The sequence below is a fragment of the Labrus bergylta genome, chromosome 9 (genome assembly GCF_963930695.1).
Source record: "Labrus bergylta chromosome 9, fLabBer1.1, whole genome shotgun sequence".
NCBI classification, from domain to species: Eukaryota; Metazoa; Chordata; class Actinopteri; order Labriformes; family Labridae; genus Labrus; species Labrus bergylta.
In genome coordinates this window covers 15,405,035-15,429,852 of record NC_089203.1, presented here as the reverse complement: position 1 = coordinate 15,429,852, position 24,818 = coordinate 15,405,035, and the positions used below count along the sequence as shown (strand labels likewise).

Below are 24,818 nucleotides of genomic sequence, written 5' to 3'. Positions count from 1 at the left end.
ATTGATTTATCAAATTGACAAGCGGGATATATTGACTTAATGCAGGAAAAAGAGATGTGAATTTAGCATAACATACTAACATTTTTCCCAAAGGGTAACCTTAAAGACAGAACATGTTACGATACAGGCGTGAAAAATAAGATAAAGCAAAAGAAGAGGATAATAATTTCTCTTTTTGGAGTCTGTCAGAGGCTTTAATTTCACTATGAACTCTTAATATTTCAGCCAAAAACTAGCTTGTCAGCTACCACAGAGGTTTACCTACAATTCTTAAAAGGCAACTCACAGAGCTACAAAGAGGTTGTAGAGTTGTTGCTGGATCACCAGATCAGTGATTTAAAATGTTACAAATAACTCTGTGGCATGCGGGAAGGTAAGACAAAAACTTCACCAACACATATTGAATTGCACTTTATAGTACGCATACTAAACAACACAAAGAACAGACAAAAAAAAGTCACCACCAAACTGAATCGACACCTTTGACAATCAACAAAAACCAAACTGCACTGTGAAAGAAGGCATTTCTGTTATTTTTCTTCTGTTTGTTTTCCTGAGGAAAAGTGCCGCAGTATCGACTCGCTCCCAGTCTCTACACATGGCTTTGGTATACAGAGAAAGACGTTTGGCAGAAGCATTAATTTCACATTAATATCTATTGCAATGAAGCCAAGATGGCAGCAAAGGCACAGACTTCAACTCAAATGGTCTCCTTCAAAATGAGTGAGCGAAGAATTAAGAAGTTGAAGACATTTTATATATGATGAACTACAACGCAGCAAAGAAATACTTCCAGAAAGACAGAAAAGACAGTCTCGATGACAAATACTTAGTCAAAAAAGTAAAAGATTATACATTACAACTGATTTCATACATCTACAGGATACTGTTGTGTGCAGAACAAATGTGTAAAAAAAGATTTTGTTGTAACTTTGGATGAAAGTACATTTTTCGGTTTGGGTCTACAGCTGTCTGAAATGTTTCTTTGTGATTTGGATGTTTAAGCAGAAAAACCACAGCAACAGCAAGTTTAACCACATCTATCAGTATATATATTTTAATATACCGTACACACCCATATATAGTCAAGCAAGCTGAATATGTAATAAAATAAAGACACACCTCGGTTCTATTTACAAAAAAACAATGGAGGTCTCTTTGCTCCATCAGAACATGATAAGAAAAAGTAGAATAAACAGAAAAATCATCATAGCTTCATATATAATAAGCACACTACAAAATAACAGAAACAAATGCTTCCCTTTTTAATACTACTGCAGCTAGAGTATAAAAATACACTTAAATACATTTTTTATACACACACTAGTTCATTTCTGTGCATAAAGCAGTAAAAAGTGTTTCATTTCATCGACACACACACACACACACACTGTGTGTTAGAACTTTCAAAATCAGTCCTATATTTCCTTGTTTAATTTCCATGAAAAACAATTAGAAATGCAAGGGCCGAGGAACATGAATGCAAAGGGATAAATTCTGAAGTGATATAATGTTTTTTTGGTGGGGCTGGGGGGGGGGTATTATTTACTAAAATTAAAGATGATGGACAGAATTGAGAGTCGGTTGTAGAGAGAAGGTACAAAAAAGGAAACAGTGGAGGTAGATGTGGTGTCTCTACAACCAGCCTAACTGTGCGTGTACACGAGTGTCTTTGATTATTCATATTCTGAAAGTGTCCCAAAAGCTTCTTTAATCGTACCAGAAGTTTGGTATTTCGATATGTATATGCATTGTCTGATAGCTTCTATTCTTTAAACAGTGTTTTATAGATATCTTAAGCAAAATGGATAACTACGGAAGCCAAGAGCTTGCCATCTTCAGACCAAAATGAATTTGAGTAATTTCAAAACAGAACATCTTCGATACACATATTATCTCCAGAAAATTCCTTTTTCTTCCTCAAGATCAGAGGATATTTTTGGAAAACTAGAAAAAGACTGTTTAGTTTGCAAAAATAGCTTTTAGTTCACTTGTGATAACAGATATTCTGGCTTGATAAAACAAGAGGTATTTTTCTCAAATCTACCAACAACTCAATATCTGATGATTTTGCCACAACATTAAAAAAAATAGCATTAGTGGCTGTTCTTGGCTTCCGTAGCTTACAGTAGAAACAGCACAATATACTCCAAGTTTGCTTACTTGAGTAGAAAGTGTAACTTTCCTGATATATTTCAGCTGTTCTTTGGTGTTAGCGAGGATTGTCATGATTATCAGAAGTCTTTAAAAAACTATTAAACAGTTTTTCAAGTACTAAAACCCCAGGTCTGACACACAAGCCAAACCAGGATGTGTGCATATGCCTTTCATGTGCGTGTGAATGAAATCTATGGCTTAAAATCACACTAATTTGGCTTTTTGATCTAGGCCAAAATAAATATACAGCAACAATGATGATGACACTGTTTTTCCATTTTTAGAGGAACTTGAAGTCTACATCTGACTCAATACAAACACAGGGATTCCTATATACTGTTATTTGGATTGTTGGGAGAGCAAAATGTGGACCAGCAATGACCAAAGCAGAAATATTAAAACTAAATATTCGTGACTGAGGAGACTGTTGGTGCTCATTTTGAAGGCACATAAAGATTGCTCCTTCAGCTCTACAAATTCAAGACTCTGCTGTGTCGCTTTAAGCCTCCACAGCGGAGAGGCCATTGCTGTGTGATTTGTAGCCGTTGGTCTCGGTGTGTCTGAGCGCCTGCATCTCCTGTTCAGCAGCTCGCTTGTCTCTGGCCTCCTTTTCCCTTATCAGGTGCCCACGATGGTAGAACAGGTAACCTGGCAACAGGAAGCCAGCCAATGAGAAGATCAGCAGGCCGAGGTTGATCTGAAGGAAGGAAGGATTGACAAAGGAGGAAAGTTACAGCTACAGCCATATACAGATATGTTCATGCAAAAATGCAAGCAAAACACCGATCAACTTTTTTCTTTGGAAAATTATTTGAAATATGTTTTAAAAAAATGCAGAAACAAGCCAAAATACAGCTAAGTGAGATACGTTTTACTATTAAGTAAACAGGTTCAAACCACTTTCATATTGCATTTTCTGAAACAAACAGCCTGGACTTAAAATGGACACACAATGGACTGGTTTAAATGGACACAATCCAAATGCAAAGAAAGGTACAGGCGGCTAATGGGCTGTATTCGATTACTTAATCATTCGTAGATGTGCTTGAGGCATACCGTGAATCAAACCCATCAATGTCATTTCCTCTTTACAATACAGACAATTTCAGTCATTATTTGTAAATAGAAGGAAAAAACTGCGCCATTAATTTTAGACCACATTTGGTCAATGGCCAGTCTATTCTGCTGCATCAAGATTAAAGGACAGCGGAATTGTTTCACAAATTAAACCTGATGGCCTTAAATGTGGGATAAACATGCGTCCTCACCCAGTAGGGGTCTCCCTGCAGGGGTCCGACCATGGCAATGAAGAGTGGCTGCTGGAGCAGAGCAATCACAGCGCTGATCATGGACTGGAGGCCTGTCAGGGTGCCGAAGTGGTTGGATGGGTAGCTGTGGGAGATAAACAAAGTATAATTACTAATGTAAGTTCTACATTTAGAACCGGTAGTGGCCTTTCCTTTTTAACTCATCTGTGCTCACTCTCCCCTAACATAATATTGCTGGGAGATTTTAATATACATATGGATAAAATGAGGACTTAATTTGCTGCTCTGGCGTCACGCCTCTTGACTGCACTGCAGATGACCTTCCCATTTCTGATCACATGTTAATGTCTTTCAATGTCAAACTTACACTATCCAAAACAAATCTGCCACGTGTCATTTCATATCGCGACATCAAGGACATTAACTTAGCTGCTCTCTCCAGTGGCATTGACAACCTCCCCAGCATAAACTGTTTATCCACCCCCGATGAACTGGTTTCTCATTACAATGATGGTCTTCATAGCCTCTTAAATACCCTGGCTCCTTTAAAAACCCGGACTGTTTCCTTCACCCGCTCTGCTCCATGGTTTACGCCTGAACTTCGCCAACTAAAAACAAAAGGCCGTCGCCTGGAACGTCTCTACAAGAAAACTGGACTTCTTATTCACAGAGAAATGTACATTTACCACATTCTCCACTACAAGGACAGTCTCTCTACAGCTAAATCAACTCACTACGCCGGTATCATCAGCTCAGGTGAAGGGAATACAAGGACACTGTTCTCCATCGTCAACAACATACTAGGACCACCGGACTCTCTCGCCTCTCATCTGTTTTCCACCGCCTATTGTAACTCTTTAATGTCATTTTTCACTGCCAAAGTAGACAAGATTCACCAGCAACTGACTCCTAACATCTCATCTCTCCCAGTCTTCTTACCCCCTCTCTCTCGCTCACTTTGAAGTTTCAAACTTCCTGCTGTTGCTGAAATATCTGGCCTCATTCAGAAATCAAAACCATCTACCTGTCCATTAGACCCTCTTCCTACTGTCCTGGTAAAAGCTTGCCTACCCCCTCTGTCTTCCCTAATAATGGTCATCACATATTCCTCCCTCACCTCTGGTCTTGTTCCCATTTCTTTCAAGTCAGCTTCAATAACCCCTATACTTAAGAACCACCAAACCTACCTCCTCCCTCCTGCCCACTTCCCTGACTGATTGCCTGCAAGAAATCAAATCCTGGTTCTCCTGCAACTTCCTCAAATTAAACAGTGACAAAACCGAGCTTCTCCTCATCAGCACCAAATCAACAATCTCTAAACTCAACGGTTTTTCTCTGGCTATTGACCACTCCTCAGTTTCGCCCTCCCCTCAGGTTAAGAGTCTGGGTGTCATCGTAGACAGCACACTATCATTCCAAGCTCACATCAATAATGTCACCCGGCCTGCTTATTTCCATCTACGTAACATTAATCTCCTCCGCCCGTCCCTCACTCCCAGCAGTACTGCCTTCCTCGTCAACACCCTGGTTACATCCCGCATTGACTACTGCAACTCCCTTCTCTTTGGTCTCCCTCTCAAGTCCATCCACGAACTCTGCCGCTCGCATCATCACCAGAACGCCCTCTGTGAATCACATCACCCCTGTCCTACAGCAGTTTCATTGGCTCCCGGTTAAACATCGCATCACCTTCAAAATTCTGCTCCTCACCTTCAAGGCCATCCACAACCTCGCTCCGCTTTACCTCTCTGAACTCCTGCACATCAACACACCTACCCGCACTCTCAGGTCTCCTTCTTCCATTCAACTCACTGCACCACCCGTCCGCCTGTCCACCATGGGGTCCAGGGCCTTCACCTGCTCTGCCCCCCACCTCTGGAACTCCCTCCCACCACAAATCCGTAATATCGACTCTCTCTCTATTTTCAAATCTCATCTCAAAACACATCTTTTTAAACTTTCATATTCAGTCTGATCATTCTCCACCCGGTCTCATAACTCCCTTACATCCTGTACATTTGTGTTTTTAATGTTAATTTTATCGTTGTGTTGTTACTTTGTTGTTTTTATCTCTGCTCTGTAAGGTGACCTTGAGAGTTTTGAAAGGCACCTTTAAATGAAATGTATTATTATTATTATTATTATTACATTTATTAAGGAAAACAGTTATAGGAGCACAAAAGAAGTCGATGTTTTTTGGTAGAACGTTCAGCTTGCAGAAAATCAAAAACCAACATATCGGTGAGCAAAAACTTATGATTGTTAGGAGGTTTTTTTTTTTATGTTGTTGGGGTACAAGAGGGCACTAATCAGCTCGTCACAGAGATGTAACACTCTCAGGGGATGCAGCACTCACACAGCGGCGTAAAGGCCTCCGCAGCAGGAGTGGATGAAACCTCGGACCATAGTGTGCAGGACGAAGGTCAAGACCTGAAGGAAACAAAGCAACACAATCAATGTGACTATTTAACTGTTTGATGGTTCTTTTTCTGCTGTGGTGTGTGTGTGTGTGTGTGTGTGTGTGTGTGTGTGTGTGTGTGTGTGTGTGTGTGTGTGTGTGTGTGTGTGTGTGTGTGTGTGTGTGTGTGTGTGTGTGTGTGTGTGTGTGTGTGTGTGTGTGTGTGTGTGTGTGTGTGTGTGTGTGTGTGTGTGTGTGTGTGTGTGCGCGCGCTACCTGTAGGGGCAGATTGTCTACGAGACAGCAGCTTCCAAAAGCAAGCAGCAGCAGATTGGTGAGGATGAAGGCTCTCATGGCGTTGGTCAATTTCTGGATCTTGCGGTCTCTCATGGGTTCACTGGTCTGTCTGATGAAGCACACACACACACACAACACACACACACACACACACACACAGGAGTTTATAACGTTATAATCTTCATCTTAATTTATTCTGTTTGTAGATTTGACCCCAACCTCCCATGTATTTACCCCTTCTCTGTGATTGAGCCAACAGTCTTCTCATCTGCACATTCCTTCATTCTCCAGTCCATGATGTAACCAATCAGAGGACACGTAGCCAAACACAGCAGCTGCAGCGTGCCGAAGATGGATGAGTAGAAACTCACTGGAAAAAAGGAATTAATAAATCAAAATAATAAGAAAAAAAATTCCACAAAAAGTTAAAGAAGCTATACAATTTCTATTCCTTTAACTCACCTTTCTCCTCTGCCTCAATCACCAGCTGTTCAGTAGCTGAAATATAAAAAAAACCAACTCTTTCAGTATCTCTCTTTGAAAAGGTTAACTAAATAACACAAAAAGACTGTAATTGTTTTGTGTGAATGTTGCTGCAGGCTGGACACTCACGATGCACTTCACCATGTGTGACCATGAACTCGAGCATCTTGTTCATGGCTCCCATGAAGAAGATGATCCTTAGCTGGGACATCCCCATGGTAACCAGACTCCACAGGAAGATGGGAGAGAAAACAGACCGCCGAAAGGGAACAGCATCTGAGGGAGGGAAGACGCTGTTTTATTCGTAGTGAACTCATTTGCTTTAATATACATCCTGTGTATGAAAGAAGTCTGACCTTAAGATGTGTCATATGAAGTCACATTGAGTATGTTTTTTTTTTTTTTTTTACTCACTGTGTGCAGCGTCAGTTCCATTAGGAAGTTTCTCTAAGGAGTGTCGGACGTCTCCATTTTTCTCGCTCAGTCTCTCTGCAACACCGTTCTGGTCTGGAGATGGCAGCTCTTGCACTGTGAGGATCTTACTGTTATATATAACACACACACACACACACACACACACACACACACACATTGTAGTTAGAGTGATGTTCTGCTACATTTTTTGTGCCTCTGTAAAATGATATAGTAACCGACAGGCAGCCAAACTCACCTGTAGTCGACCTCGTCAGGTGTTGGGAATCCTTCAGCAGGCCAGTTGAGGAAGCAATTACAAAAAACAAACCCAGCAAGACCGGCCCACATCCACATGATCACCTGGAAGGAGACGCCTGCATCATAGATCAGCTGGGGAGGTGAGAGAGGGGGAGAATGATTTGTTAAATTTGATAAACAATTTGCGGACACTTTTAAAGTTGCATTTATTCATTAGTTGTCAAAGCGCTAAATAAAACGTTTATTTCTGCAAAAGAAGCCGATATTTGTTTACCTTGACTCCAGGGAAAGTTACAGCAGAGGAGGCATAGGAGCCGATCATCAGAGACATGACAGTGGAGCTCAGAGAACCAAACATGTTTGGGAGCTGAGGGGGACAATAGAGGGGAAAACAATATTTTCATTAAGACAAAATAAATGACAGTTTCCACACTTAACAAACGTTTTTCATCCAGACACGGGCAATGTGACAATGGTCTGAGCCAAGCCCGAAAATGTATCAATAATCCAGATGTAGTTTGTGATTCTGACCAGCAGGGGGCAGAATGCTGCCTTGTTTATGCAGTATAACAAAGTTCCCCTTAAAGCTGAAGAAGGAAACTTTGAGAAATCCGCAGCAAAAGTAGCTGAAAGTTATTTTGAAATGTCACAGCCAACTCCCTGAAACATGTTAACATCCATAAATGACTGAATTATGATTAACAGAGTGATTACAGTCCAGCAGTGACCACAGTGCATTTCATTAACTGAACGCTATTGGGATGTTGAGGGAACATTAATAGGCATAAAAAAAAAAAGATGCATTTAAAATATATTGGTTACCCTATCTATGAACTGATCCAGACAGGAGTTTTCACACAGTAACACTTCTCTCTCTCCCAGCAGAGCAGACTCATTAATAAAATATTAGTTTCCATGTCCTGAGGAAACTGAAAACTAAGTTACGACCTAGTTGGGCTCTGACACTATAGTGCAAACACAGGATAAGCTATATTCAGGCTAATTTTCATCGTTCATACTTGCTGTTTCAACATATTCTTTGAGTAAGGATTAAAAACTTGGAAGCTGATCTATAGAAAACTCCCGGTGAACTATGGGGCACTCGGTTGACCCAGCGTGGAGCATGTCTGACACGCCGAATAGGGGAAAGGTGGCGGGCACCAGGCACTAAAACATCATATATTAGGTTGACCTATTTACAGTAGTAAGAAGCTTGGCCAACATAACAATGATCTATTGTGTTGCCAGCACACTCGTTGTCCTTTGATTAGAGTTTTAAATGGGTCAATAACGATTATAAGATCACATGTTTGGGATTTCAGGAGTGCTGCATTGCAAGCTCGCTATTCTCCCCAAACGCAGACCACAGAGCTAGTGTTCCCTAATATCACTGCTGGGTCAGAGTTCACCCTGAACGTCAGCGCGAGTGCCTTTCTCCATCTCCCTCAGTTGTGTTCACTTTTCACTCATCTTACTGAGGCTGGAACAAATGATGTCAAGTTAGAGAAACGAAATAAAGAAGCCAGAACATGAAAATATTCAGAGCTTTTTTAGACTGTCCAATACAAAATATTAAGGGCCTCTTGAATTTGAGTTAAAATTGGAGGGCAGAGAGGTGGATGTAAAGCGGCAGAAGGACCCCGGAGTTGACCATTTTATTGTTATCTTGAGATGAGCATGTGCAATAAACACATGTAGAAAGTTTCAAATGTTCACAATCCTAAAAAACAAAAAGCATTTTATGTAAAAAAAGAGATCCTTTCTCACCCAGCATGTGTACATTGTACCTACTGGGCAGAGGCCAGGATGTAATAGCCATACATTTACACAATTCAAATGCAGTCAGATGAAGCTAAAGCTAAGTATCAGCTACCACTCAGATTGATTGGTGCCAATTTAGTGATGAGGAAAACAGCTTTTAGGATTTATTTTGGATTAAGAAGAGACTCGCTGTTATACTCACAAGGACTTTGTAAAAGAACTGCAAAGACACCAACTGTAAGCTACAGCTCATACGCACTTTTTAGTATTTGTTTATTATTCACACTCAGTTTAGTAATCGCAACATTCAACAGTGTTATCACAAATCACATATCTTTCTCAAATCGTGCAGGCCTACTAACCACGTTATAAAGTGGATATAGAAAAGCTGTTCGCATCATTTGAAGACATGGAGCCACCTGATTGGTCTTTACTTCTCCTGAGGACAATATCTGGATAGGTAGCTGCTAAACCTACAGGCAGATAGCTGCTGACTTTGCCTTTAGGTGCTTAACGGAGCACACAGTCGGGGAGAGTTCTTGTGGTCAACAAGTGACAAATTTCACATCTTTGTTGTCTGTTTCTAGTAACCATGGCACTGCATAATTGTTTTTAAAGGCTAGGTATTCCTTGGTGGGTCAGAACCTCCCATAAAGTCTTTCCAGGAACCTTTTTTGCCTGTCTGGAAATTCCTTAAGCTATTCATGGCTTTTAAGTCCAGTACATCAGATAGAACTAACAAGTGGAATAACCAGGGTGCATTTACATGTTCTTTTTGTCAGAAGTTTTGTTATCTGGAGACTAGGCATGTAGTGTTTGTGCATGGACACATTAGGTCAAATCAGAGGGCTGACAAAACGACAACTTTAGAAGGTAAACACGGGTGAAAAAGCGTTCCCGAGGATGTTGCACAGAAGCCGCCGTTGAGCGGGAGGAGAAAAACATCCCGGAGAACAGCCGTCCTCATTCAGAGCTTCTGAGAATTGAAATACTTCACGGCTGGTCTGTGGCCAGGAGATGTACAGTGCTGTACTCTCTGACTTGTATTTGTAGTATGTAGGCGAGAGGGCCCTCTTAACACACAGCAGAGTTTGCATCTCTGACAAAATGTTAAAGCAAAGATATTCCAGTCATGTGAGATGTTGGCTAACACATGTTTGTTTTCAAACCCATGGAAGCAGTAACCATGATGTGTTTGAATGATTTGTGCATGAGGCAGAAAGAGAGAAAATGCATGACATGTGTGTCTGCATATGCCAGCATCAGGCATGTTTCCCACCCGTGTTCTGACAGTTCTCATAAAATACATATTTCACAAAAGGGCCTAGCAGCACATGTCCTGCATTCTAACACTGCCAACTGAGGGGGTGGGGGGGGGGGGGGTATTGATAGGAACATGTGACTGCAGAGAGAGAAACACGAGGGTCACCTGGTGTCAAAAAGTCACACACAAACGGGGCTTTGGCCTTTCACTTGTCACGACTAATCAGTCCAGGCTCTGCTCCTGCTGTGCTCACTCACTTGGGTGTTGTAAGGCTTTGGCACCGAGTTTAATTAAGATCTTAACTGCACCGAGAAATGGCCAAACTGTAGCATAATGAGCAGTGACGTTTGATGCGGTTCTGAACATGTGGACGACAGGTGGAAAATAGGAGGAGAAAGTGGGACAAAAGTGAATATGAAAGAAGCCACACAGAGGGAGGTGTATAAAAATAATCAAGATTAGACGATTTAAAAAAAAAAAAAAAAGGGTTGTGGGGGTAACATTTTTGAGATTTGACTGATCTCCCCAAGCCACAGCTGCAGCTTCTCTCTCTGTGGAGATCCCAGCAAGAAACACTAAACCACGGCTGATTAGTACCGGCTGATTCTGTTCACCTAACCTTTCTGCTGCCCTCTCTCACAAAAAAAAAAGATTTCTTATCCTTCACAGTGTGGGTAGAGTGCACTGCTGTCATAGCTACACAGAACTTATACAACACCCTTTTAGATTTCTTTGCATTTCATAACGAGCATCAAAGTCATCCCCTGAAGACGCTCAGCCTCTGAAACCAAAGGTGACGCGTAGAAAACAAACAGCTCTTATAATTGCGGCTTTCTTTGCTCGCATGTGATCAGACAAGCCTCTGCATGCAGCCAATTGTATCTGACTCATATTTCCCTTTAAATTTTAGCAGCATGCGACACTGAAGCTTTCTGACGTGCTGTACATAGTTACCATACAACACTGATGGTCGTAAAGTTTTTGAGAAGAAGGATGTCCTGAAGGTTATGTGTTTCATGCAAAGGGGAAGGGAGAAGGCATTCACTCAATGCCCTTTTAGGACCTTCAAAACCACAAGGGTGTCTTCTTCGCACACGTTACTGACACCACCGATCTGTTTAAACCAGTTATTAGGAAAAACTGGTGCAGTGCAAGATCTCTTCACGGCTTCATTTTTACAGATCACTTTTTGAAATGAAATCTGAGTAAAGACAATGCAGCCATGTTACAGATACAGGAACTTTAACCTTTATCTAAATTACATAAATGACAACTGTGTTTGTAATTTAAGCACACGGTTTTTGGTGTTTTAAACTTAAGCTTATTATATTCCACTTATGATGACATACTATTTGTAATTGCATCACATACACAAAAGACATCAGGGGACATTTCCCTCATCAACGTGAACGGTCCACAGAGACTGTTTCTTGTTTTGTAATCTATTTAGAGTTATTATTATCAACCATACGGTTTGAATCATGACGGCATGTGTGTGTTTGTCCTTCAGTCTTTGTGCTCTGCCGTCACTAACTCTTCAAAACAACAACAGTGTGGAGGTCAGTTAATGTTGGTAGACTCAGCCGTGCAATCACAGACAGGCAGAAAGACACAGGGGTGACACAGGGACAAGAAGAGGAGCGGGTGATATAAGTTACTTAAGTGTGTGATTATTAGAATACAAATAGCACAGTGCCTTTCTGCCTTGACTGTGGGTGTGTGTTTGTGGTGTTTGTGTAAGAATGCAAATAGAGCAGGTTGAAACATGCTTTATGCAGCTTGATAGATACATTCCTCATTTTGACTGATATGATCCAGAGTGTAAAACCTCTGATTCTCTCGATGAACTTAACAAACTAGTTGTCTGTTATTTCAGTGTAAGCTTTATTGAAATCATTGATTCCCTCTGGATCATATTGTCTATCACCATAGCTCTTGATTTAAAGCTGTAAAAGCAGTATATAAGATGTGAACCCAAATGACCATTTTTTATGGCTGAATTGAAGTTCCTATGTCTATTCCCGTTTTATGAAAGCCCAGGTCTGGCTTTTCTCTGAAAAAAATCTCATGTGAAGCACAGTGATGTGTTTTTACCACCGGGAAATGTTTGGGAGTTGCTCTTAGTGTGAGGCGAACAGAGATTTTCAAGATTGTGACTCTTAATAATTGCCCAGTTACTTAGCCCGCCCTTACAGTTTCCTCGAGATCATGGTCAGGTCTTCTACTGCTTAAGCAAAATACTCAGTCCAGGAACTTAAAATCTTGTGTTGCACTTACTTTACGATGTACGTCGATTTGGATGAAAGGGTCTGCTAAATGAATTGTGGAATTGTAGGATATGTTTCTGATGTCTTGTACATAATTTATATGCAAAGTATTGGTCTGATTTTTTTGAGAGCTTTATTTTTTTTAAACAAACCTGTCCAGGGTGTATCCCACATTTAGCTAAATCACAGCTGGGATCAGCTCCAGCCCACATGACCCAAAACGGGACAAGCAGTAATTTCTTTTTCAGTGGCTTTAAAAAAGATGTATAACTGACCACTAACAAGACGTGACCTGCCGAGGGATTCCAGCATGCAATTAGTCCTTTTACTGTGAGCATAAATATAACCTAGAATAAATGAGAAATTAGAAACTAACTTAATGTTTTGTTTGTAAAATCGCCATGTCGTATGTTTTTTTCACATTTCCAGCAGGTAACAGTGAGATTATCTGCAGTGGCACAGGTGACTGTAAAGGTGCAGAATATTTCATTTGAGCAGAGATTCACAGACAGACGAGAGACTTGGTGATTTTTTTTTTTGTTTTAACAGAGGCGAGCTTCAGTCAGGGGGAAGATCACAAGAGAGGGTCATCTGACCAAACTCAGCTTGGACTTTTATTATCTAAACATCTGTTTCATGTTGGACCCCCTGTGTGTACATAACCATGTACATGCATTTGCACATTGACATGTGTGCACAGTCACTGACTTTTTTTTTCTCTGTTCTGCTGAGAGCAGAGAAAAATGAGCTTGAAGAAAAAACGACAAGAACAAAGGGGGAACCGAGGATGTGAGAGTGTAAAGAACAGAGGCGGCCGGAGAAAGTGTGGCCTTGAGGAGTTTTGAGCAGAGGTGAGTGGGCTGAGCTTTTGGGGAGGGTGTGTGGACAACTGGAGGCCGTTATTGGTGGAAACACAAAAGGGACGGTTTGAATCTGGGAGAAGTCACATGCAGCTCTGACGGAAACTTTTGTGAAGTGAAACACGCGCTGTACTGACACACAACACCAACCTAAATACTTGGCAGGACAAAGTGAGGAGGCAGCAGCAACAATAAAACACACTTGATAATGTTGGTACCAGCTGACACATCACACAGAAACACACAGGCCTGGCGTGAATGCAAACAAACACAGCTCCCAGTCACAACCCACACTGTTTCCTCAGCTGAGATAAAAAGAGGCCCCGGCACAGTGGGACTCTCAGCTACCAAGACTTTTCTGCTCATTGGTTCCAGGAACACAACCCTACATCTCAGAATCCCACTTGTATAACCACAGAAGAGGCCTTTTTTTCTTGCATGACCAGGCAAATTTGGTGCACAATTATGACTCAAATGCCCAACAATGATCGTGTTAATTGTGCCGACAACATGCGTGTTTAACACTGTGTAAAGAGATAAGGGAGAAGGTGGATGCTATGAAGTCTTGTTCAATTCCTCTCATTCAATCGTTTGCATCTTTAACACTGAGACAGAACAAGGAATAAAAAATAAACTATTTGTTTCCTTTGGCTGAGAAACAGACTTGTATCACTTACAACAGGTTTAAATCGCAAACTGTTCCTTCCAATATTACAGTGAAACTCTCATTTGTTTCAGTTATCAGAAGATTAAAACAGCTTTCTATAAATAAAAGCCTATAAATAACACACACACTCACACACACTCACAGTAACTTTTGGAGTTGGTCAGGGACTCAGCATGTAGTGCTGCCAAAGACATTATGACCATCTTATCCAATTTCAGGCTTGCAAACAACACAAAAACAAATACCAAACATTGCATTACAGAGGTGATTTATCTTTGATTTTATCCCTTTCATTCACTCTTTTCTTCCTGTAGTTTACAAAGATTGATAACAAACACAGTCGGCATTTAAGTACAGGTGTAGCTTTGAATGTGGACAGAACCAGAGCCACAAAAAAAACACAGGAAACTTGCAGCAGAAACTTACTGACTCACTCATTGAGGCATTTTAACCGAAGTCAGATGGTTTTCAAAAGTAAACAAAGACACAATGATCACAATTCATCTTACATAATCAGAAGCTGTTTTTTTCCCACAATGTTTAAAAAAATCCACAGTGGATCTGTTTTTTTAGAGAGGGTCGATTACTGTAGCTATCAATGAAGGAACAAAAGGACCAGTTATTACACCACAGACATGAATTGTCTTCCTTTGTAAGCACCACTTTCATGCTTCATATTCCCCTCCACTTGTCAGTTACAATGTGTGTCTATTCATGTTTTCTGTTGGTTTGTGTCTCACCGTAAGAGAGGTGAAGGTCAGGCAGATTCCACCAAAGCCATTCAGGGACAGAGCCAAGAAAATGAGCGCTGACAGAACTACAGAGAAAAAGACACAGATGAAGGGTTAATGTTGAAATCTGCAGTCTTACCAAGAATGCAATGTGTATTTTCTAACTTTACAGACTTTAGAGAGACATACTGCATCCTGGTGTGTGTTCAATATTCAATAGCCACTATGTAAACAGAAGAAAGTAGAGCAATAATCCTCCAAAAAAGTTTCTGTGAATCATTCTAACACTAATACATTTCATTACTGATATTTGGGAAAATAACTGCACCATGGATTATCCCCCCCCCCCCTCCATGTTACATAATAAATGAATTCTACGCATACTATGTCAACCTGCAGAATGCCGCTCCAGATGAACCCTGGGATCTTACAGTAAACCATGACCTGCAGAGATTTGCTTTCAGCTGTCAATCAATATGAGCAGCTGAACATTATAAGCAAAAATCACTTGTGCAACAGTTTGGAGTCGACTGATTCAAACTTGGTGTGCTATATTACTGTGTGCATGTGTTTCTGTGTTATTACTTACCATGTGGGTCATGTGCAGACACGGCCATCATAGCACAAGACAGGGCGAAACAAGAGCTGTAACAAAACATGGGATCATTTTAACGACTTCGACACCAGATCATGAACTTGGATGCCAAGAGTCACTTCAGTCAGTTAGAGTTTGTAAAGATAAGTCAACAGACGCTCTCGGAGGGTCATGATAAAGAAACCCTCGCTGACTCAACAGCCTCTGTGTTTGTAAATGCCTGAGTACCTCATGCCACATCAAACAAGTGAAAGTTTAGACAGTGTTAGTCATAGCCAGCAGATACTTAAGGGATTTCAAATGTGTCTTCTTATTCAAAGCAACAAGACAGCAGTTAAGTCATTGATCGTCTGACCAACACTGAACCTGTCAGCGGTTTAACAGTCTGAACATTAAATGAAGATAAATGTCTTCTTCTTCTCTTTGTATCTAATTTCATGGCTTCCCCCTTTTGTTAGTCTGTGGGCCTTTTTTAATTCCACACTGTGTATTTTCACAACACTGACGTTAAAGCTGGTAGTTCCTCTGGACAGAACAGTGCTGTGTGTAGTATGAGAAAGTACAAGTTGTGTTTACATACACACCCCCTCACAAAGACTTTTACTACTTACTACCAAAACCATTCTTACACCCAGACTCACTGGTCTTCTGCCCCACCTACATTCATTGACACACAAACAATGAACAAAAGGCACAATCACAGTCCTCCCACTGTGGGAATGTGATCCGTCTGCTTTTTACTATAAACTCAAACTACAACTAACTGCTCTTTCACTTCAGAATGTCCCTGTTCAGAGTATTTATGAAACAAAAAAGAAAAATGAGTAGGTATCTTAAAAATGTCTTTTGCTGTGTTTTAAAGGGCCCATATTATGCTTTTTCTGGTTTTATATGCTCTTTAGTGTGTTTTCCATGAACCCTGTGCATGTTTAGCCACATCTATGTGCAAAAATTCAAAGTCCGCGGAAACGCGGCTTCTCCTACGTCCTCCTGTTAGCTGCAGCATTAGCTGCATGTAACGCTCGGTTCTAGCCCCCCTCGAAACAAAATTGTCAGTGTGACGTCTTGTCAGTGTGAGATCACTGATCTAAGCCCATTGGCTCGTTGTGGCAAGCCCAGCAGCACATGTTGCACGCCTGTTAACTTCTGTAGCACGCCCACGATATGCCGTAGCCTGCGGTGCAAATGTTTATGCTCTCCTCGGAGGGAGCCAAAGTGGCTGCATTCCCAACATGGTAAAAGGGGCGGGACATTTGTTGAGCGACTGACCAATTACGGCAGAGCCGACAGGCCGACCAATCAGATCAGACTTGGCACACGTGGGGACTCTGAACGTGGGCACTTCAGAGCCTTAGAAAGAGTCAGAAGCGAGCCGGTGCATGGAGCAGCAGTTCATGAAAACAGACACTATTTTCGAACTTTAGCGATTGTGAACATACTTTAGTAGGAACAGATTAAATATACGAACCCCAAAAAGGGCATAATATGGGCTCTTTAACACTCCAGCCCCTTCAAGTGTGATGCATCTATTGTTTTTCCAAACATTACCTGCCCATCAGGCGGATTGGACGTGGCCCAAACTTGTCCATCAGGATACCAAGTGGAAGGGTGGTGGCACTTAGCAAGAAGGAACCAATGGTGAAGCCCAGATTCAACATCTCCTCCTGGTCCACACAACTGAGCCACTCCTCCACCTCCCCGCTGGTTGAGTTACCCAAAGACACGGCCACAGACTCGTTCACTGTGGGAAGGAATGAAAATAAAAACCCAAATGGTAGGATTTGTGCATTGAGCCCAATCAAAAAACCCGGACACAGTACATCGAGAAATAATTGGAAACTGCTGATGTTTTTGCGAATAGAAACTTTATGGATAAGAGCGATATCAAAGAGATACAAACATTAAGCATCAGGGTTATACTGCTTATTTTACCTGAGCACAGGTGGGAGTAGAAGCCTTCCCTTTTCAGCATAATGAGTAGGGAGCCCCAGCCCAGGAGCACCGCTGAACACAGCAAGTTTTCAATCACTGCCGTCACTGCCATCCACCAGCGCCTCCTGTAGGCCTGGATGAGAGATGGCGTCATCTCTGCTGTTTGAGGAAGGAGAGACAACGAGAGGAAAGAGGTGGATAGAAAGAAAAAAGTCAATATCAAAATTTATATTTAAAGTCTGTTGTGATTTTAGGTTTCTGGGAACCACAATCTCCCCGCATCTGAGGTGTACCTATCACATGGACACCAGTCAAGACAAAAATAGACTACGATGGATCAGATCAGGTCTGCTGAAAAACTCATGCGGGCCAAACTGCCCTCTATCCAGGACCTATTCCGGTTCAGGGTTAGGAAACGGGCAGGTGAAATCACTGAAGACCCCTCACACCCTGGACACAGACTGTTTAAACTCCAGGAGGATTTACAGAGCCCCGTACAACAATACAACCAAAATAGCTTCTTCCCCCGAGACTGTGACTCTGATGAACGCTTAATAGTCAAAAAAGTGTCAGAACAATCACTGTACGATAACCCTTGGACATATTTTTTCACATTGTTTAAGTACAACAAGAATAGAGCATTCAGTGCTAAAATTGAGCACTGGATCGAGGGACATGGTGATTGGAGAAGGTGTTGCTTGTATACACACTGCTCTCTGCCCCAAAACAACACAAAACCTCGCTCAGGTGGAGTCCCTGTAGTTTAGATATTTTCTCTGTCAACTCGTCTAATGAGTGCCAATGTGACCAGTCTCTGTTTTGTAAATGCCAGTTGGGTGCCTGACACCTCACACTGTCATGTCCTCAGGAAACCTCCCACTGTGTTGTCTGCTAGGCGGCTATTTTAACCTTGATTTTGAACAGAGGAAACAATGTCGAGCCCACTTTTGTTTTGGAAATACTGACAGCACTTTAAAAGCATGACATTTAAATCTGAAAGCATCGCTAAGTCAGATTCTTGTTGCCTTTGAACAGCAGGAGAGCACAGGCCGGCTTTTTGTTCACAGGCACAAAATGGGTCAAAAGTGAGCGGGGATGCAGCTTTTATGTAAACAAACTTAATAGACACTAATGACGTGACTGACCAAACAGACGAGTCGGGTTAGTCATGACCGCCTGGAAAGTACACACAAGGTCACAAATTTGTCACATTAGCCTCTGACAATTAAAACAGGGGCAAACATACAGACAAACACGCACATTCTGAAAACCTCTAGTAGGAAACCAAGGCCCTGATATAATCAATTGTACCAGCTTGAAAAAGAAGTAGTGGAAAGAAAAACAGGAGGAAAGTCTAGTCCACTTTGAGGTGGGGGCGGGGGGGGGGGGGGTAAAGGCCTCAAAGGAAGCACTTTCAGTAGTGCCTAATGAGGGCATCTCTTCAGCATGCTTCTCTCTGTGTGTGTAGTATGGGAGCTGGTGGACAGAGGACCTAATGGGGCTGAGTCGTCTGTGCGTGTGTGCACATGAGGCGCGTGTGTGTAATGCGATTATCCATGGCCCAGTGAACTGGCTTTATGCTGAAAAGAGTTTGAAAGGGGAGGATTTCTGTGTAACTGACACTCCAGGCTGAATACCCTTCAATACGTACACACACAACACACACACACACACACACACACACACACACACACACACACACACACACACACACACTCATCATACACACAACAAGGAGGTGTCAGAGCGAGACCGGGCGCGTTTTTTACCCACAAATAAACGTGTTAATTAACTCACAGGCGCACATAGACTTTAACTACTTGGCTGTGGTTGTCTGTAATCTGTCGAAACTGTATCCAATGAGAATATCATTAGGCCTGCAACCAGCCATTGTTTCGATTAATCCTATTTCCTCAAGTAATTGTTTGGCCTATGAAACATAAAAAAAACACATAAAAATGCTCATTATGTAATAGAGGAGCTTAATATGACCTCACCAAATGCCAGTTTTACTCAACAAACATCTCTAGTCCAAAATATTTAACTTACTATCCTGTAAGACAAAGAAAAGCAGTAGATTCTTACATTTGATTTTGCTAGATTATGAATTGGTATGATGATCTAAACATTGGCAGATTAACACGTCAATCAGTTAAAAGATGACTTAACAAATCTCTAATGAAAAATTGAACTCACTAGTGGTGTGATTCTGATAGTTGAGGTTCTTCACCGCTGATGATTTTCTGTCATATCAATGAAACCACTTTTTGTAGGCTTCCTGTTGATGTTACACTGACACGTTTTTCCACTTCCATTGTGGACTAAAAGCACACATAGAGGCATATTGTAGTCTTGAGATACTTTACCATTTTATGTTTACAGATCCTAGTGTTCATATTTAACAGAAATTACATAAACGGTTGTCATTTACGAGCTACTGGCTAGAAATGAGCAAAGAATGCTGACATACAGAAAGCCCCGTTTCCACCAAGCGGTCCAGTTTGGTTCTGTTCGCTACGGTAAACTCTGATCTTGCTTGTGTTTCCACAGCCAACCGTATCCTTATTTGGTAAACAGAGTGTAAGCCAGATGGAGACGAGAACGGAGAATGGGACACAGTAAAAAAAAAAAAAAAAAAGGGACCCTTTAGGGTTGGATCGGTACCCTTGGCACCCCGACAGGGTACCAAAAAAGTAGAACGATACAGATCCTTTATGTTGGTACCATTCCCAACTTTTGACGGTGGAAACACCAATACATGGATACTGTACCGAACCGAACTGAATCGGACCGCTTGGTGGAAACGGGGCTATACACATGTGCAGAACAGTGATTCCGACATCCTAATTTAACATGTTTTATCCTATCTGTAAAATCCGGTCAGCTAAGTCCTTTCAAAAAATCTCTGACTTTGCTGCCCGTCTTTGTTTGGCACAGTTACACCGTGGTTGAAGGCAGAGGGTCATAACGATGCGTTTAAACCAATACAACTGCATTCCAGTGACTTTTCATGCAAGTTTCCCTTTTTAATCACCAATGTTTAAGATGTAGTTCTGTGTCTCTGTTGAATATTTAAGATAAAAGTTAGCCGTAGAACTAGTCTGATAACTGCCAACATTGTAGGAACCAGAACTAAAAGCTCAATAGTTTAGCATAATGTTTTTTGTTTTTTTATTGGTGTGTTAGGGTGAGGTGTCTGGGAAAAAAGAGAAAAAGAGACGCGCAGTCGAGTCCGCGTCTGCACATCAGAGAAAAACACAGAGAGCATGACAGCTACTTTACTGACTTTGCAGCTTATTTGCAGCCATTTTAATCAGACACAGCCATAAATACATTTAAAAATAAAATAGACACGCGGCCGAGTCCGCGGGCGCCCGCACATCGGAGAACAACACAGAGAACATGACAGCTACTTTGTGGCTTATATTGAGTCATTTTAGTCAGATACAGCCATGAAACTCTGGATTTCTCCATAATGAAGGCTGTCAGCGTTGTGTACCTGCGTGTGTGCTCATGCATGAAGTGTACCGCACACCTCTCCGAAGTGTGCCAAAGCCAAGGAAGTGTGCCGTGCCTGAGCACAATACGGAGCGGTCACACTGGCCAAACAAACTGGACTTTAGCGTTGAAGCGTGCTCGGGCACGGCCAGTGAGGGTGCGGTCTCACTGGCCATCTGTATAATCTAGAAGAGTCAGGGGCCTTCCAACATGAACAGACACGTCCATTATAAGCCTAAGTATAGGCCACTGTCACATGGATTGGATTTACACTGCTGTGGCTGCAACACAAAATGAACACACATTGCATTCACAATCCACACAATGAATTTCTCTGGAGACAATCCTGCAACTGCAGCAGCTTTTATCTCATGAACTCAGTGAGTTTTTTTTAAAAAGGGCATGGCTCCTGTCCTCTGTGTGTATTTGAGCTCACGTTATTTGTCCACATGTTACAAGCTGCTATACAAGTTCAAGAAACCCCTGTGGCCTTCTGCCTACACTTCCTCTTCCTCTTATCAAACCTTCTCGCCTTCACTTTCCCGCCTGTTCTGTGATCGTTACATAAGTGGTTACTTTGAAACTGGCATGTTGTTGTTATGCCGAAGCAGTTACTTCTACAAGGCCTTCTGACACAACAAGGACTTTCAAACTCGTTAAAACAGAAGTGTGTTAAGAGTTTACTAGAAGATGTTTTTTAGGATATGTGTTTGCGGGCACTTGAAAATTCTTGTCACAACAGTGTGAATGGGGATGGCTTGTCTAATCCACTGTATTTACACAGCAGCCATTTATCTCTGATGTCCTGCTCAGGGATGTCAAATTGTACTGCTGTATTATAGGTTTAGGCTACTGATCCGCAACTGAAAAGACAATGTAGCCCAGGGCTATTCGATTGGCGGCCCGGGGGCCAAATGCGGCCTGCAGGCAATCTCAGAGTGGCCCCAACCCAGTCAGCATGAATCCAATTAATGAAAAAAATAACGAGTGCGTTGCAGTAATTAAATAATATAACATTCAGATGCAACACGATGAAAAACACCTGACTTATCCGGACTAACTTTCTTGAGGGATCCCAGGAGAGGGACCTTAAAGTACAGTTTGTCTCCAGCTTATGATCGGAGACGTAACCCTGGTGCGGACCTGCACAGACCAACAGAGAGACACAGCAGCTTCCCCGCGGTGTGTCACTCACAGAATTAGAGCAGTGAGAGGATGCACACTGGCCTTTTTGGATGAAGCGATAGATGATGCGAAAAGTCCGGCCCTCTTCAAATTCCTGGTTTTAAAATCTGGCCCTTTTGAATTCGTAATTGCATAGCCCTGATGTAGCCTATAGTGAAAATCTGAAGGGGCATCAGAACGCATATCAAGTTAACTACATATTTACAAGCTGTTCTGTATTTTGGCCTACTGTGACCTCCGTAGAGGAGCATTGAATGTTGGAATGTTAGGCACCCAGATAAGGTGGAGATGAGAAAACAGATAACATAACCATTCAACTAATGATTTTAAACGCCAGCTTTTGAGGGAACAAACTTGATGTTTCAACTTGAAATAAAGCCATCTTGGTGAAAATGTAATGATTTGTGACGTTTCTCAATTTGTGACTTTACAATTTACAAAACACAACTCAGCAGCACAAGATATAAAAACACACCCTGAGAGTTGCATCGTAATGAAATGGTGAATGGGGGAAAAAATGAAGCTACTGTTGGGATTAAGCAGTTCATGGTTTATACTGTATAAGAGTTCGACAAGGAAGATCTAGATGTAGTGTTCCCAAAAGTGATGCATGCGTGTGTGTTTGTTTGTGACGGGAAAGCAGGTGAAGTATAGATGCACCATATAAGGAAGCTGCTTCCTGAAATACCTGAGCACCAGCTGAATGATGCAATAAACCATTCTTTTATGGCAATGTCAGTTGTAGTAGCCTATTTATAGAAGGAGAGGTATCTCGGATTTTTTAAGGATTAATTCAATATTTTTTTTCTGCTTCTGTATACAAATTGTAGGACTTGTCCATGATTTTATTCATCACGTGTCCTACTTTCTTTCAAGTGTTCCCAAGTGCTCCCATCCAGCCCTGCTCTTTTTTCCCCGCGGGGATGTTTCTGACCTTGACCAGCCGTGTTTATCAACCTCTGTCGGACATAAAGGACCGCAGGCCAAACTCTTTATCCTCACAAGTTTCCAAGAAAATAAACCACCCGCCCTAGGACTCCAGAACGCAACCCTAGAGGCTGCCCGGCCGGCAAGCAGCTGTCTCTCCACGAGCATGACCTCACTGCGGGGTCTTGTTACCCGCTCTGAACAGCGACTGCTGAAAAGACCCGGACCGGAGCAGGGTGCTCCGTTCACGTGCTGTCGGAAATGTCGGAATTTCACCACAAAAAGTCACAAACGACCCATCAAAAAAAAAAAAGTGACCGTTTCCTTTAACACAGTGATGCAAGGACAGAGAGGCATGATATCAGTGACACTGGTGGATTTAAAGCTATGCTGGTAAGATTAGGCTAATTGATCAGCCAATTAAGAAAATTGTTCGCCTATTTAGGCTACATTTAATAAGGTCCTATTTGTGTTTCTAATGATAGTTTGAAAAAAAATTGTAGATATCAGATGAAAATGTGTGGGCGTTGTGATAAGGTGATTGAAGTTTTCACTATTCTCTAACAAGATGTAGTATAAAAAAAAAAAAAACAGCATCTGGCCCTAAGTAGCCTAATTAACCATTTTCTTAAAACAAAAGATAAAAAAACTTAGGCATCCTGAATGTGGTCTTTGGGGTGGATTAGGCTACAGCACATGATTGCATGCAGGCTAACAGGACAAAATAAACCCAGATGTTTTTTTCATGGATTCTTTGTCATCTATTTCATATTAAACTTCAAAAAAATATAGGCCATAGAAACATTAGCATTCATATAAAAAATAGTCATTAAAAATGCCTCTGTTGAATACAAAGGTCTGCTATTTTACCAAAACGAGTCTGGGAGGACCACTTCTGGTTGAACCGGTGACAACATATAATTTAGAGGGAGATTAAGCCGTAGCCTAGTAGTAGCGTGTTTGCATCCTTATGCACCGCCACATTAATTAGGCTTTAGCCCACATCATTTAGGCAACAAGAAACCCCCTTTAAATTAAGACTGGAACTATACGGCTGTGGAAAGAACAGTCACTTCCGAAACATCAGCTCGTCCCCTCATCCTCACTTTGTGGTTTCTACTCTCACGTTTTCAATCTGTGCAAAACTTTGAGCTTTTATCACATTATTATTTACACATAGCGTCAGTGTGTCTTTTGTACTAATGTAAGGTAAGCGATGGGTTGTGAAGTTTTCTGCCACGTGTAGCCGGTTCGTCCAGCTTTTCTGCCGCCTCATGCCGCCACTTAACGCACGCTATAGGATAACTACACATCTATTAACAGTGGAAACATTGTAAGTATTTAAGAGTCAACCATATTAAGACTAGGCTACTTACTTGAGTTGTATGCCTTCTCAGGGAAGTAAAAATACTTGAAATGTTTCCTTTGCTGCTTGCTGAGCAGAAATGTAGGATTAAAGCTGGTTGTTGTTCTTCTTAAAATACTTGCTGAGCCCCTGAATTAAACCTTTTCCTTTCCCTGCTTCTTTACTATGGAGATTTCATGGAGAGACTCCACACTTCTTGCCTCTCTCCGGTTTCATTAGAGACTCCCCCTCTTTTCCTCCTAATTTGACTTCTAATTCCCTCCCTCTTTCTGTGACTTTTCTGAGTCGCCACCCTGCTGCCCTTATCCGCCACTCAGCAGGACAGATGTCTGTACTCCACTCACTCAATGCAAATGTACTCCACGGACACAGCATGTTTGCCTGCAGCTGTGGGCTCTCTGACGAATTACCTCCAGGGAAAAAAAACAGAGTTAGGCTTACTGTCAAAAAGAAGTTTTTAACTGAAATATTTCACAATATAAAACAATTT

At 41.7% G+C, this 24,818-nt stretch overlaps 1 protein-coding gene across 2 annotated transcripts; it reads right to left on the bottom strand.

Annotated features, from left to right (window-relative positions):
- Positions 1 to 396: 396 nt before the first annotated feature.
- On the bottom strand, positions 397 to 24,549 carry slc43a1a (solute carrier family 43 member 1a). 2 transcript variants are annotated; one of them, XM_020645835.3, is made up of 15 exons: positions 24,339 to 24,549; positions 17,353 to 17,511; positions 16,969 to 17,161; positions 15,415 to 15,470; positions 14,835 to 14,911; positions 7,550 to 7,642; positions 7,274 to 7,407; positions 7,018 to 7,145; positions 6,733 to 6,879; positions 6,583 to 6,618; positions 6,355 to 6,490; positions 6,100 to 6,229; positions 5,782 to 5,855; positions 3,426 to 3,549; positions 397 to 2,854 (listed from the first exon to the last, which is right to left on the bottom strand). In XM_020645835.3, the coding sequence occupies exons 2-15, from the start codon at positions 17,504 to 17,506 to the stop codon at positions 2,657 to 2,659; spliced, it is 1,680 nt and encodes a 559-aa protein (XP_020501491.1). In that variant the 5' UTR covers positions 17,507 to 17,511; positions 24,339 to 24,549; the 3' UTR covers positions 397 to 2,656. The 2 variants fall into 2 exon arrangements, with proteins under 2 accessions (XP_020501491.1, XP_065815051.1); XM_065958979.1 differs by having other exon boundaries at positions 17,353 to 17,508.
- Positions 24,550 to 24,818: the final 269 nt, after the last annotated feature.